The sequence below is a fragment of the Oryx dammah genome, unplaced genomic scaffold, assembly GCF_014754425.2.
Source record: "Oryx dammah isolate SB20612 unplaced genomic scaffold, SCBI_Odam_1.1 HiC_scaffold_19, whole genome shotgun sequence".
In the NCBI taxonomy this organism is placed as follows: Eukaryota; Metazoa; Chordata; class Mammalia; order Artiodactyla; family Bovidae; genus Oryx; species Oryx dammah.
Genome location: NW_024070203.1, coordinates 54,767,865 through 54,783,075, shown reverse-complemented (window position 1 = coordinate 54,783,075; position 15,211 = coordinate 54,767,865). Strand labels below are relative to the sequence as shown.

At 40.0% G+C, this 15,211-nt stretch overlaps 1 protein-coding gene across 1 annotated transcript in view; it reads right to left on the bottom strand.

The window, feature by feature from the left end:
• Nucleotides 1-15,211, bottom strand: part of STMN2 (stathmin 2) — a 55,672-nt gene that overhangs the window by 13,165 nt on the left and 27,296 nt on the right. The window contains exons 2-3 of the mRNA XM_040261990.1: nucleotides 13,316-13,411; nucleotides 8,374-8,546 (exon numbers count right to left, since the gene is read on the bottom strand). Of these exons, the coding sequence (XP_040117924.1) occupies nucleotides 8,374-8,546; nucleotides 13,316-13,411 (269 nt within the window). The remainder of the gene's footprint in view (nucleotides 1-8,373; nucleotides 8,547-13,315; nucleotides 13,412-15,211) is intronic.

The following is a 15,211-nucleotide window of genomic DNA, read 5'->3' as shown; positions in this document are numbered from 1 at the left end:
GGAGAAGAGAAGGCTTTGGCATTAAAAGGGTAATAGAGCAACACATTCCTTTTCAACTCTCTTGCCAGAATGGGACACATTTGGTCTGTGCGAACACACTTTCCCACGGGGCCCATGAACGGTAATGGAGGGAGGCTTATTGCCCTGAGCGGAGTGTGGCATTTGGCTTAGTTTGAAATGCCTCAATAAACAGCATTAGTACTTTTGCAGTCTTGGGGCTAAATGAGATTACCCAGCCTAGATGTCAAGTGCATTTCTCTAGTTCAATTAATGGGGTGAAACAGAAACAAAGGTAGAATAGAGCATTCTCATGTGAGGCCGCTGCTAAATGAAGTAGGCCTGCCAAGCTGGGCCAGGCGGCCCTTCAGGCCTGCTCACTTGTTATAGCCATCACTGCCTCCACTGAGGTGTTCGTAGGACCTCATAATTATATATGTTTCAAATATAGGACGAGATGATTCTGGAGAGAATTCCTCACTGAGGAAATGTCTTCCTCCCCATTTTGATCCTTCCTCATAAATACTCAACTCTTAAATTCTTCCATGGAGCTAACAGACCTGAGGGCCGCAAGCTGTTTCTAAGATTTCTGGAACTGCATTGCTGCAGAAAGTCATAATTCTTCCTTCTTACAAAGCCCGGCATTCGGAATAACTTCCCTAACTTTACTCCTGGGGATAAATTGCTTCTCTTATGAATATAGCTTAATCTCTCAGTCACAGCCTTGCTGGTTCTGATTCTAATATTTCTATCAAGGAGCAAATAAGCATTTGGTTCAGAGAACTGCCCTAAAACATGACATCAATGAGTGTGAGGATCGAGTACCCAAAAGTGGAAGCACTTTCCTTAATTTTAGTAGAAGTGAAGAGTTTGCTACACGGTTGAGTGTGTGTGTGTGTGTGTGTGTGTGTGTGCTCAGTTGCTTCAGTCATGTCTGACTCTTTGCAACCCTGTGGACTAGAGCCTACCAGGCTCCTCTGTCCATGGGGATTCACTAGGCAAGAATACTGGAATGGGTTGCCATTCCCTCCTCCATGGGGAATGGCAGCCCATCTTCCCAACCCAGGGATCGAACCCACATCTCATGTCTCCTGCATTGGCAGGTGGGCTCTTTACCACTGGTGCCCCTGGGAAGCCCTGGTTGAGTGGGTATTCTTGTTTTATTTCTCACTTGAGCACATTAGCAGAAAGGAATCTTGATTGCCTGATGGGGAAGCTGGAGAAGCGGGATTTGTTGAAAGTTGTTAAAAATAAATTGCTTGAGGGAAAAAGATCTGACCCTGGAGAAACATTTCTGAATAGCACGTACCTAATGTTGAAGGTCACAAAAATTTTGAAATAGAAAATGAGGGCATGATAATGATCAGCTGGTATAACGCAAATGTCAAGGCAAAGGATTTATAGAACTAAGACATCTAGCATGATGTTTCGGGAGATGAAGGGATGGATGGTCTCCATATTGCTATTGTAATAGTGGAGGCTCGTTAATGATGAACAGCTTATTCAAGGCATAAACTTCCTCACACTGAACTCGATACCACTGGAATAATTACAAGAGAGGTATGGGAAGGGAAAAATAATGAGATAGTGAGCAGAGTTATTGTACATTTAGGAACACTTTAACTATATAATTTTCCAAAGAGGTTCATTACCATTTCTTATATTACTGAGTATAAGCATTTAATTACTATATAAATGAAACGGAAGATAAATTTGAGTTAAGTGGTGTAATAAAACTCATTTTACTTTGTGTACACAGAGGAGATTTAAGACTATAGAGAGTGCTAGTGTCTCTCTACATGCTCTGAAGTAAACATATTTCTAACTCGTTATGTTCCTGTCCCCTTGCATCATTTGGCTATATTACTATTCCTTGCCTTCTAGAACCATTTATCAGATATTAGATCTCCTAGTTCTTAAGTGCTTTTGTGGTAGTATGTTAGAGGATGTGTCTCTAATTATTTGCTTTCCTATTAACAATGAAAAAACAGTATTAACCCAGCTAAAGTCACAGATAAAGCCTCGTTAAATATGATGATTGAATAGAATTATGTAAAACAAGAGGGTTTACTATTCACTTTGTGTAGAAGAATCAGATGTATAAGACGAAATTTAAAATGATTAAAATCCAAAGACCTTTAGAATGAGCCCTTTGCCAGACTCTGTAAGGCACTCACTGTGGTTAACTCCCAGGAAAAGAATCACAGAGGTGGGGAGGGGAGGGGCACTCTACACGGAGGGGATAACATGCATGAAAAGTCTATAGGGCACGTGTTATGCTCTCTAAGGAGCAGAATGCTTCCTGAATGTTGAATTGTGAATAAGCTAACACTTTGAGTCACAATCCATTGTGAGTCACAATCCATTGTTATACAAAGCACCCCTCTTTTTCTGACTTTGACTTGAATTGCTGTCTGCAATATGAGATACCCACAGACAGAAGAGGCAAGATTAGGTGACAAATGACCCGCTTTGAGGCCATATTATTAAGCATAAGCAACACGACTTTCTTTCAGAGGTTCAGTCACTTTGGAGTTGATAGTGCCGATATGGTCAGTGTGCCAGTTATAGTTTACTGGAGTGGTTGAGTAGCATTCTTTGTAAGTTAATCTATGTTGTCATGGGATTTTATCAATGCCATCCAATTCCTTAAATTTTCATCATTTTTTCATAATATCAATCTTTTTCAAGCTACTTTTAGTTAGGCTGAACTATTTATAATCTTCCCTATCAAACTGTTCTTATAGTTTGATAACTGGTATTTTATAATGTTTAAAAATAGTCACAAAATGTATGTAACATTTCAATATCTGTGTTAATGAGAAAATTTATAAAATCATGAGTTTACTAGATTATCATCTTTGTGAGGCTGGGAATGAGATATGTTTTTACACAAAAGTAGCTCACACTTTCACAGTGCTTGTGATATGCCTTTATGTGGAGTAACTCTTCTAAATCACACAGTAACTCCAGGATGTAGATCCTATTGTTAGTCTCATTTTACAGATGGACAAAATAAAACAGAGATTAGTGACTTGCCCAAGGTCACACAACCATTAGGTGGTGAAACCAGGCTTTGATCAAAGGCATTCTCTTAACCATGTGTTCTTAACCATGATGTTTTAAAAGATATTCTTAAACACTATGCTTGGCTTACAATAATCATATAATTTATTGTCTAAACTGAGATCCTGATACTCAGCTGAGACAATACTGATATCTACTCAGCAGGAATAAGCTGGAGTTGTCCTGGGCCAATTGGGACATAGGGTTGACTTAGCTCTGCTGCCTCTCACTAAATAAATGTTTGCTGTGTAAATAAATAAATGGATGGACGGATAGATGACTGAAGCGTCATATCATTTCATCCATGTGGGTAGACTGCTGGATGGACTATTTAACTTCAAATAATGAGCTTTATGTTGACTTCATGAGGTAATGTGGTTTGATGGAGATGAATACTGATTCTCAGAGATAATCAAAGAAGGAAGGAAAAATCAGGAAAAGGGCTTCTTCCTTTTATAATGATCTTCTATCAGCTACCAATGGAGCATTAATTCTGGTTCAGAGGAAGCTGATGGGAGGAGCGTTTAATGTAGTGGCCAGATGGGCAGTGCTGCCATAGCAACAGCCGGAGTGAGGAGTTGGGGAAACCACCAAAGCATTGAACACAAAGTGAATTTAAGCCCACAGGGAGATGTCCCTGAGGCAGCCCTCCAGCTCTAAATCCAGCAGTCTCCAGCAGCACAGCCTAGGTCATCGCTTCCCAGATGTGATCCCTTGTCTCAGGTCCCAGGAGCAAATCTTTCAAGAGTACCAATGGACGGGGAGTAGCAACGAGTACCAATGTTAATAGGTCAGTTGTGTCCAGCTCTTTGTGACCCCATGGACTATAACTTGCCAGGGTCATTTGTCCATGGGATTTTCCAGGCAAGATTATTGGAGTGGGTAGGGGACCTTGGTGGCTCAGACAGTAAAGAATCTGCCTGCAGTGCAGGAGACCCACCAAGGAAGCCCAGTGGAGGGAGAGAGGTCTCATAGCCTTTTTGTTTTAAAGGCCATATCCAAAATCATATTTCACCTTTGTGTCTATATTTACTTTGAGGTAGAATTATGCCAGTGTAGTGAGTTAATGCTTATTTTATGACATTCAGTAGTATTAATTGGTAGTTATAGATTGAAGGCAGGAGGAGAAGGGGACAACAGAGGATGAGATGGTTGGATGACATCACTGACTCAATGGACATGAATTTGAGCAAGCTCCGGGAACTGATGATAGACAGGGAAGCCTGGCATGCTGCAGTTCATGGGGTCGCAAAGAGTCAAACATGACCGAGTGACTGAACTGAACTGATAGATTGCTTTGATCATAACCATGACAAAAGGAATTGTTTAATACCTATTTAAATGTCCTGTTTGGCCGGCGGAATCTTTACAAACTTTTAGCTTGTAGGAAAGGAAATGAACTAGGGCAAAACAAATGTTGCTGGTCACTAGCTAGGTTGGACATCTGTGTATTTTTGAAAGTTTTCAGTGACTCCTCCTTTCTCAGATAAAATGGAGTTTGAGCACCTAATTTGGCATTCAAGGCCCTCCACAATCTCACCTCACTACTCTCCAACTCCTTACCCAAGTCCACTAGCTCAAACTGCTAGGTTTACCCACTGCCCTGAAAACAGACTTTCTGCACTCTCACCTCTGGGAGCCCTTCTTTACATCGAGAATGCTTTCATGTCTTCTCTATTTATCTAAAACTATTTTTCTAGTCACTCAGGTTTTTAAAGTAGGCATTTCTCTGTAAAGATGCTGTGATTCACAAGGAATGAACTGGTTTTTATCTTTCTAATGACCTCCTTTTTCATTTGAAGTCAGTCTTTAAAAATGCTGCCTTCTGACCTCAATTCCTACCATCTCCCCCTGCTCCTTCTGCTCTGCCATTCTGTCCTCTGTGTTATTTCCAGAACAGTCCTAGCAGATTGCTACCTCAAGACCTTTGCACTTACTATTCTCTTTACTTCAGATTCTACCCCAGAGAAGAGTCATGTGGCTTATTCCTTACCTTCCTGCCTTTTTTCAAATGTTCTCCCTCACTCCCTTCATGCTTCCTTTCAAATGTTCTTACATTCAAGAGGCCTTTTCTGACCATGTCATATGAAGAGCACTTTTCACCACAGAACTATCATTTCCCTCTGTCCTCCTTTACTTAGTACCATCTTATTGGGTTGGGCGTGTGACCCAGGACAGGTCACTGAGACTCAGTTCTATAACTTTTGTTAGAACTATTAGGAAAGAGAAGCTCTCTTTCTGCTGGAGTTGCTGATCTGTGAGAAAAATAATTTGTGACGGACTGAAGCAAAAATTCCTTGATACTGAAACCAATTAGTTGCAGAAAGAAAAGAAAAATGTAAAAAGAAATATCGATCTTCTGGATCAAGCTGGTTTTTAATCCCATACTCTCTTCTGCTTTGAGTTGGTGTTTCGGTTGTTTGCCCTCGGTTACTGAGATATATGCACTTGCTAAAGGCTCTTTGAAGAGAATCAGAAGTTCTTCAAATGAGTGCTAATTAAGTCAGCACAACCCAATAGAAAAAAAAACACTTAATGATTTCTTAAGTTGGCACTTTCTGTTAATTAGTTACATTTTCTTCTAATTTCCACTACCAGGATGTAATCTATATAATAATTTTTTGCCTTGCAAATTTTAATAAGAGCAGAAATGTGAAGGAATGCTGATTTTTAAAGGGCTCCAAAGAACATTTTTCCTGGGTGTCACAATGTTGAAAGATTACATTTGTAGATGTCTTTTAGTCACTCAGCCAATTTCTAGTTCAATTCAATTGTTTAAATGTAAAAGTGTTGATAATTTATTGTCATCAGGGTACATGAATTTTACCATAATCAGTAATTAGTTAACTCAGGGAACTTTATGAGAATATCCAGTTAATTTTGGTCATCTCTGTGTTCTTTTTCTTTTAATATTTTCCTTCTAATTAAATATGCCAGCAACACCTTAAACCATGATGTTGAATTTTCATCTCTAATTTTCAATTTCAGCTCAGTGAGTGACTTTGAATTCTAATCAAGTCATTGCATCCGTATATTTCAACCTATGTCCTATAACTATACCTGTTACCTATAAGATGCCAATGCTTTGGAGAACTTTAAATTACCTTGACTGTAACATGTTCTCTACTACTGTAGTTAGTTATTAATATCTGGTGGAGACAGACTCAAAGGACTGTAATTACATTAATACAGTTTTACTATGAGAACAAAGTTATAAATGACAGCAAAAAGTCATAAATTTTTCTAAAACAACTTCCTGTATATATATTTTGGGTTAGTCACTTAGTTTCCTGCTTTTGAAATCCAACTGTGTAACAACAGCAATTGGCCAAATACAATAAATAATAATGTAAAGAAATACTCATTGGATGTTAAGAGAACTTCACGAGTAAAAACTGAAATTGTGATCAGGATTGACACAATATAGGAAGACTTTCTAACTATAAAGGTTAAGACAAAAAATAGTTTTGGGTTCAGAAAATTTAATCTAGGATTTACAATCTTTAACTCTTGTTATTTGATGATATATGGCAACCCATTCCAGTACTCCTGACTGGAGAACTCCATGGACAGAAGAGCCTGGAGGGCTACAGTCCATAGAGTCTCAAAGGGTCGGATACAACTGAGCGACTTAGCATACACGCACAGGTAAGTGTGTGCATTTGTGTGATTGTGTAGGTATATATAAGCACATAAACACACACACACATTTGGGTTTGCTCTGCACTCCCTGTTAGAGAATTCAGGTTTTAGGAAAAGCGCTATCTTCATTTTCTTTGTAGGTATACAACACAGAAGTGTTTAATTTATTGGCGGACTTTTTACAAGCATCTAAATGAAATTTAAAATTATTATAAATGCCATTCCCAGTCACATCATAAGAGCACGCATGCAGCATATTTTTAGTGACATGGTTCTAAAAATGTCCCATGATAAAGTCAGTGAAAAGTACAACATAGTAATTTCATTTGAATTAATCAAGAGCATCTTGATGGGATGGACTTCCATAATCTCAAAACTGGTACACCCATATTCAAGCATAATTTCTGTCTGAATGTCTTCCATTTTTAATACCCTTGGCTTTTTTTTTATTCAGCTGATTGTGGAAAATTAAAGATTTAGTTCTGTAAGAAAAAGCTCTTGGATACAAATAAAGACCAATGGAAAAGAGAAAAAATGCCATCAAGGCTTAGATATGAGTACAGGAAGATACTCATAGATTCCAGAGAGCGTTCTAATCTTGGATTAACTAACTTCAAGGACAGGGACTGAAGCCTAGGGGACAGGGGCAAGCCCCGGGGGTGAACAGCATTTCTGGGCAGGAAACATCTCAGCGGGGTTATCTGGTGCTTTTTGGTTCTGAGGAAAACCGTCCACGACGCAGACTCTGAGAAGGAGGACTCAACACTTTGGCCCCTCGCCCCATGCAACCCCTGGAGGCACCTTATCTAAGGCTGTACTTTCCTGACAGTGAGGATAGGCTAAGGCAGGGAGACTTTTATCAAAAGGGACCCAAGATAGGGAAAGGGCACTACAGCATTGAAATTCAGTGTCTGAGACCTTTGCTTTTAACTACTCTCAAAGCAGCAGATTTTACTTGAACTAGTGGCAACCCACTCCAGTGTTCTTGCCTAGAGAATCCCAGGGACGGGGGAACCTGCTGGGCTGCCGTCTATGGGGTCACACAGAGTCGGACACGATTGAAGTGACTTAGCAGCAGCAGCAGCAGCAGTCTGGATCTATGTCTAGAAGACCTACATGTGTTGGAATGCTGCAGGTTCAGGCATCACTGTCTTTTGGAACTTCTGCTAAGTGTGTGTGTGTGTATGTGTGTGTGTGTAAGACGAGGGTGCAGGGAAGGGAAAGAGGAGTAGAGAGAGAAGGTTAAGAAGGGAGAGCAGAATTTAAAAACCTATGGATATTGAAGCTCCAACTAAAATCTTAATTTATCCACTTAAAAAGTAACTGTAATAGATAACAGAACTATATGTAAATTTGTTCTGTATTTTCCAGTGTTAAATAAGTGTTAGTCCACTCAGTCATGTCCAATACTTTGTGATCCAGCAGCCTATAAACCTCCAGGCTCTTCTGTCCATGAGATTTCCCAGGCAAGAATACTGGAGTGGGCAACCATGCCCTTCTCCAGGGGATCTTCTTGACCCAGGGATTGAACCTGGGTCTCCTGCATTGCAGGCAGATTCTTAACTGCCTAAGCCACCAGGGAAGCCCTCTATTTCCCAAGTCTCCTATAAATGTGTTATTATACTTTCATAATTTAAAAAACAAACAAAAAACCTATGGGAAAGTTACCTTTCTTCTTTCCTCTGCAGCCTCCAGTTTTTTCTGGATCTCCTCCAGGGACAGGTCTTTCTTCTTGGGAGAAGCTAAAGTTCGTGGAGCTTCTGAGATTGGAGATGGTGGTTTTAAGATCAGCTCAAAAGCCTGGCCAGAGGCACGCTTGTTGATTTGCTTCACTTCCATATCTGAGAGATGAATATTTGAGAAGGTTAAGCATACAGAACACAGGCATGCATTTACTTAAATAATTTGCACTCTGGCAGCTAAAAGTGGCCTTGTTATTCTGATGAAGACGAATAAAATGCTACATGTGATCATTTGCTCTACCTTGTTTTGAACATATAAGACCTCTTTCTTTAGTATATTTATATATTTTAACTGATTAAATACTTACAGTGTTAGGAAATTCAACACTGTCCATAGGGAGTTAAAGCATGGTAGGCATGCCCAGAAAAAAGTTAGCCTGACTCAGTTTTAAACTAAACTTTACTTTTCTTTTGAATAAACATGAGCCTCATATGAAAATCAAGTAGCTCAGATTAAGGTTTATTTATTTTTTTGGAAATCACCTTAGTTGGAAACATTTGGAAACATAGTTGGAAACTCATTAATGAGGAAAATAGCAAAGTTCTCCAGTTCTCACACCTAATCCTATGGTTGGGAATCACAGGAAGGAGCTGGGTTAAAACCAATAGAGCTCCCTGAATGGTTGGAAATACTGGGTTGGCCAAAAAGTTTGTTTGCGGTTTTCTGTACAATGTTACTGAAAATCCCAAACAAACATTTTGGCCAACACAATATTCAACCCATTCAAGGCTAATGTGCAGCGTTTCCTACTGGTTCCTGTTTTGCCCTTCAGCGTGGCTGTTGATCTGAGTCATCAAGCAGCATAACGTCAGCCCTGGGGAGGACACTGCCATGGGAACCCCTGTCTTCAAGGTGCTTACAGTCTAATGAAGACAGTAAGGCAGAGTCCCATGGTAATGCCTTTGCTTGAACTTTGCTGCTACTTGAAATGCCTTCATCATTCCCCCACTGTAGACAGGAGCCGGGGGGAAGAGGCATTGTGGTGGTTATCTAATTTATACACTCTGTACTTTTGAACAATATTTACATTCAATAACTGCATAATTGCATAATAATTCAATGGGAAAAAACCTGAAAATAAATGCATAATATGATTCAAAATATAAAAATATAATTTATAAAATAAAATAGAGTGACAGCTACCATCTGCTAGGACATTAGTGCAATTACACATCTTACAGCTTAGTGAAATGTACTGATGTTAAAAAGCTCATTAGACAACTCTCTATCTCTTTTTTAGATGAGTGTTTCTGATTTTCATCCCCAGACTGCATCCCTCTCATTTCAGCCCCCTGTTTCTTGTTCTGTCCTCTGGACCCACCCAAATTTAGGCTAGTCTCTGTTGTGCATCACCATCTTTCAAGTATTTGAAGATAGTTATGATCTTCCATTTCAATTTTTTCCCCAGGTTAAAACATCCTCAGTGCCCCCAAATGACACTGTTTTTAGATCCTTACTGCTACATCACTCCCTAACTTCACAGGGCTTGCTAATTTATTAATGTCTCTTGAAAATTGTGGCAACCAAGCTGGCCAGGTTTCCAGTGAAGTTCTAATTAGAGCAGAGCAAAGAAGAAATATCTCTTCTCTTGATGTGACTATTAGCTTCCATTAAATTCTTTCAGCAATCCGATTAGTGTATTTTGAGGTTGTGGTCTAGAGTGACCCCAGGTGAACAGGAACTGAACTTATTTACATCCTATGAATGTTAACAGATCATATGTGTATGCTCAGTTGCTAATCATGTCTCTTTGTGACCCCATGGGCTGTAGCCCACCAGGCTCCTCTGTCCAGGGGATTCTCCAAGCAAGAGTACTGGAGTGGGCTGCCATTTCCTTCTCCAGGGGATCTTCCCGACCCAGGGATTGAACCTGCATTTCCTGCGTTTTTTGCATTGGCAGGCATGTCTTTACCACAAGCACCACCTGGGAAGTGCGCGCATACAGACAAAGTCAGTTCAATAAGTATATTAAAAATGATGTGGGTTTTTTCACAATTATAAACATACTCAAAATCTCTGTGCAGGCATCCAAATTTGTACTTATACCTTAAGTACAATTCTATTAAAAAATGTGTAAACTTACGGAAAATGATTTCAAGAGAACATCGGCAAACAAAAATCACTTGTCTGATAAAGTGATGGGATTTGAAATGGATAGAGTTAGAGACTCCAAAATCAGAACTGCCTGAATTTGCATCCATATAGCGATCCCTGGGTCAGGAAGATCCTCTGGAGAAGGGAATGGCAGTCCACTGCAGTACTCTTGCCTAGAGAGTCCCATGGACAGAGGAGCCTGGCAGGCTACACTCCATGGGATCGCAAAGAGTCAGACATGACTGAGCGACTAACATTTTCATTTTCACTTTCAGCCAAGATGAAACCCAGGAATCCTCTTCAACACGGCCAATTTATATTGATCTATCAGAACTCAACTAGTCATTCTTACTAGGTGTGTGATACTGGGAAGATGAATTCACGTCTTTACGTTCTCTTTTCCTCATATAAAAGATGCAGATGAAAAGCACCTTTCTCACAAGACCATGGTGAAATTAAAAGATAAAGGATACTTGTCCAAATCAGTCAAATTACATACATTAAATATGTGTAGCCTTTCATATGTTACTTCAATACAGCGGGTAAAAAAATTTAATTGTGAACATGTTTCAAAAAGATTTATAAAGGATACTAAATGTAAAGCACAGGCTTTACAAATTTAAACAATTCTTCTTATTATTAATTCTTATTATAATGTTGGTCTACAGTAAATGCTTGTTATAATGTTGTCTACAATAAATATTATCCAGTACAGAAACGCAAGGCAAGGTTAAAGACTTTGGGAATTTGAAATTCTCTATCAATTCTTTAAGGAAATAGTGCAGGAGCTATGGTGAACTGTCTTTCTGACTTCTAAGACTCAGCTTATATACAACTTCTGATTTTTATTTCCCCCTCTCCAGCCCCTAAGAAGGCAGACACCATCACTGTCTTCTGTGTCCTACCAGTAAATGTGTATAACCTCTTGTCTTAACTGCACTGTGCTCCACTCACTGGCTATCTGTGTGCTGTAGTTCTCCTCTCCAAGGCCATGAGTGCCTGGGAGAGGCCTTAGCCGTACTTGTCATTGGCGCCTTCCTGAGCCACAGTCATCACTGAAGCGCCAGCGACAACACATGGTGACACATTAGTGCCTCAGAAGAGCAGTCCAGTGTATTTGCTCACTGCATGGACTTATACAAAGGAAGCATGGGCCTACCTGCTAATGAGAATTTTGGTTGGAAATTGAAACTTTTTTGCATGAAAGGCATTCCCTTGTGAAACAGTTAATTCATATTCATGATGCTTATGCGATGATAGAATCAGTTTGGAAGAAAAATTCCTTTGAGTCCTGGAATATTTTAAAGGCATAGAAGCAGTTAACTGTCATAGATCCCTTTGCCTTACCTGTAATGTATTTCCTTACACACACGGAAAAGAAAAAATTGTCATGAGCCAAACAGGTAGCCAAACATCCCTCATTTTTACTACACATGTAACTGCACCAAACATTTTGATAAATGGACAGAATTAAGTGAAGTTGGGCTTCCCGGGTGGTGTTGGTGGTAAATAATTTGTCTGCTAATGCAGGAGATGCAAGAGATGTGGGTTTGGTCCCTGGGTCAGGAAGATCCTCTGGAGAAGGAAATGGCAGCCCACTCCAGTACTCTTGCCTGGGAAATCCCATGGACAGAGGAGGCTGACGGGCTATGGTCCATGGGGTTGCAAAGGGTGGGACAGGACTGCACTGAATACATATACATCACGTCAAGTGCAGATGGTATTGCTGGTAATGACAGCTACCATTCTGAATGCTTACAAGAGGACAGGCTCTGTGCTAAACATGAAACCATTTAAATGCCACAGACTCGCATTAAACCATTTAAAACACTCCACAAAAACACTGGTAGGAAGATACTAGAGTTAAATAAGGCTCAAAGAATCTGAGTTACCTGCCCAAGGTCAGGCAGATAGTGGCAGAACCAGGATGGTCATCAGACTTAGCAGAATGAACCAGGATAAATCAAACCAAAAGGTTTTTACTGCAAAACAAGGTTCATAGCTATGCCAATCATTCAGGCTTTTCATTTAAAACCCTCTTTATCTGGACTTCAGTCATAAGTCAGTTTTATTATTGGAACGTATTAGGTTGTTGAGATGCATACAGAAAATATGGGGATTTTATAAAGACCACTGGTACTAAATTGTTTCTGTTGTGTCCGACTCTTTGCAATGCCATGGACTATAGACTACAAGGCTCCTCTGTCCACAGGATTTCCATGGACAGAGGAGCAATAATACTCCAGGCAATAATACTGGAGTGAGTTGCCATGTCCTTCTCCAGGGGAATCTTCCCAACCCAGGAATCAAACCCACGTCTTTTATGTCTCCCGCGTTGGCGCTAGCGCCACCTGAGAAACCCTCGTAAAGACTACATTAAAGCATAAACTGTTGGTGGCTGATTTTCTTTCCTGAGTTTTCTAACTATAAGGCATTTTCTTGCAAACAGTGATCTTCTCTAATTATAGCTTAGTGTATTGTTATTTGCAAAGAGAAGCTTCGAACATATTGTGGATATTGATATGCTGGATAAGATGGCTAATAACAGCTCAGCCATTTTTCTTAAGAGACATTAATGTGCTGTTATTAGCATCAAACTCATATTGTTTTCAGCAAATAGCAATCAATAAGACCCATTAGCTAGATCCGGCAAGTCAATAGTAAGATCTACAAAATATTGATTTCATTATATGAGGAGCTGTGAGAGAGAAACAACCACATCCAAGCTTTTTAAGCTGGTCCAGCCAGCAGGGGCATTTTGTAGGCAACTCACCATCGTAAGTGTAGATGTTGATGTTGCGAGGTTCCGGGTAGAAGCAAGAGCAGATCAGGGACAGCATGGACAGTTCCTTCATTTTTTCCTTGTAGGCTGAAACAAACAGCTCAAGATTAGTATCTCTCATTTCCTGAATTTCCTCTGAATGCTTCATTTCACCTGAATAATTGTTATTATTACATATTGTTATTATTATATTCTACTCCTGTAGAATCAATGTTGGTAGGGACTCTCACAAATTCGATGGAAACAGAACTCTGAGGTGCATATTTCTTATTACAGAGGACATAAAAGGCAAATTACTGCAGGTTAGATAAGAAGTGAGGGGAAGGGAGCTAAAGAAAGAAAGGAAGGTAGAAGGAATTGAGATCCAGCGAGGTAGGAGGAAGAGACCGGAAAGATATGGAGGAAACGGAAACAGACAAAATGGACAGAGATAGGTTCATTCTATACATGTGTGCGCAGGTCTGTTGTATATAAGTCAGTTTCAGGAGATGTGCTTTGTTAAATCTGAATGGCCACATATTCCTTTGGGAAGAGGCAGAGAACTCATCAGGACAATTATTAAGCAAATACATCCTCCAGGGAAAGTGTTGCTGCCTTCTCTTCATCCCCAAGTGCACTTTCATTTATCTCCCTCTTCACAAAACAACAGACCTGGACCGGAGATCTGATAAGGGTCTCCCTTCTTCTCTGCACACTCAGTTCGAATGCCAAGCAGCTGCAGGGATTTGGACCTCCTTCCTCCTTCACCCCTCCCAACCCCCATTTCATTTTTCCCTTTTCCCCTCAAGAAGCCTCCTGCCTAGGTGACCGTGGGGGCCTCTTATCACTGTTGGCCATCACTGAGACAACAGACGGTGATAAGGAGGTGGGATTCTCTAACCTTTGTTGATTCTTAATTCTCAAGAATAATAAATTAAGGAAAATGAAAGAAGAATCATAGAGAGACTTTGTTCACTAACTTATGAGAACATATTAACAGATGGTGATGTCCTAACATATTGAACCTCACAGGGAGCTAGTGCCTCTTGGCAGGGTCTTCTGATGGTTATACAACCCATGGGAGAAAAGTACCTTGGGAAGGTGAGAACTCACAGAAGATTCTTTGGGCATTATTGCCAGGTGCATCTGTGGTTAGCCAGTAGAAAATAGATTCAATATCTGGATGCTTTAGAGATACACAAATTTAGGTTGGGAAGGTTCTAAGAGATCATTTAGTCAACTGTCCACCCACCTTACCATCAATTTTGCAAATGAAATGGACCACAGAGGCTGATATCATATATGACTAGTGACAAAGTTGGGGTCTTGAGAAAATGTAGTAAATCAAAGTCTTAAGATTGCCAAGAGGTTTCTAGCTCTACTTTCAAGATGAGGTTCAGTGTGTCGAGAGGGCTAGACACACTAGTAAAATAGTCCAGGCAAGAATACTGGAGTGGGTAGCCATTCCCTTCTCCAGGGGATCTCTCCAAACCAGGGATCAAACCTGGATCTCCTGCACTGTAGGCAGATTCTTTACCATCTGAGCCACCAGGGAAGCCCTGTGAACCACATACAAAGGTCAAATATTGCCATATTGCATATGGTGCAACCTAACACATCCTGAGCCTCTGTCTAAAAGAATCTCCTTCCCTATTTGGTTTATTTCCTCAAAATAAGTAACACAATTTGCCTTGTACCAAAACAGTTCTGCTAATACCTATTCTCTGAGATGTTATTGAATGCCTTTGAAATTTTAGAAGGCTAAAACCATATGTCTTTGTTTTATGTGTCTATTTAGTTAATAAAAGTATGTCCCTTATAAAGGTTCAAGCCAATCTTCACATGGATGTTCAGTGTGAATCACAGTATCATATAAGAACATTCTGTGGTTTAATGTGTATAATTCCA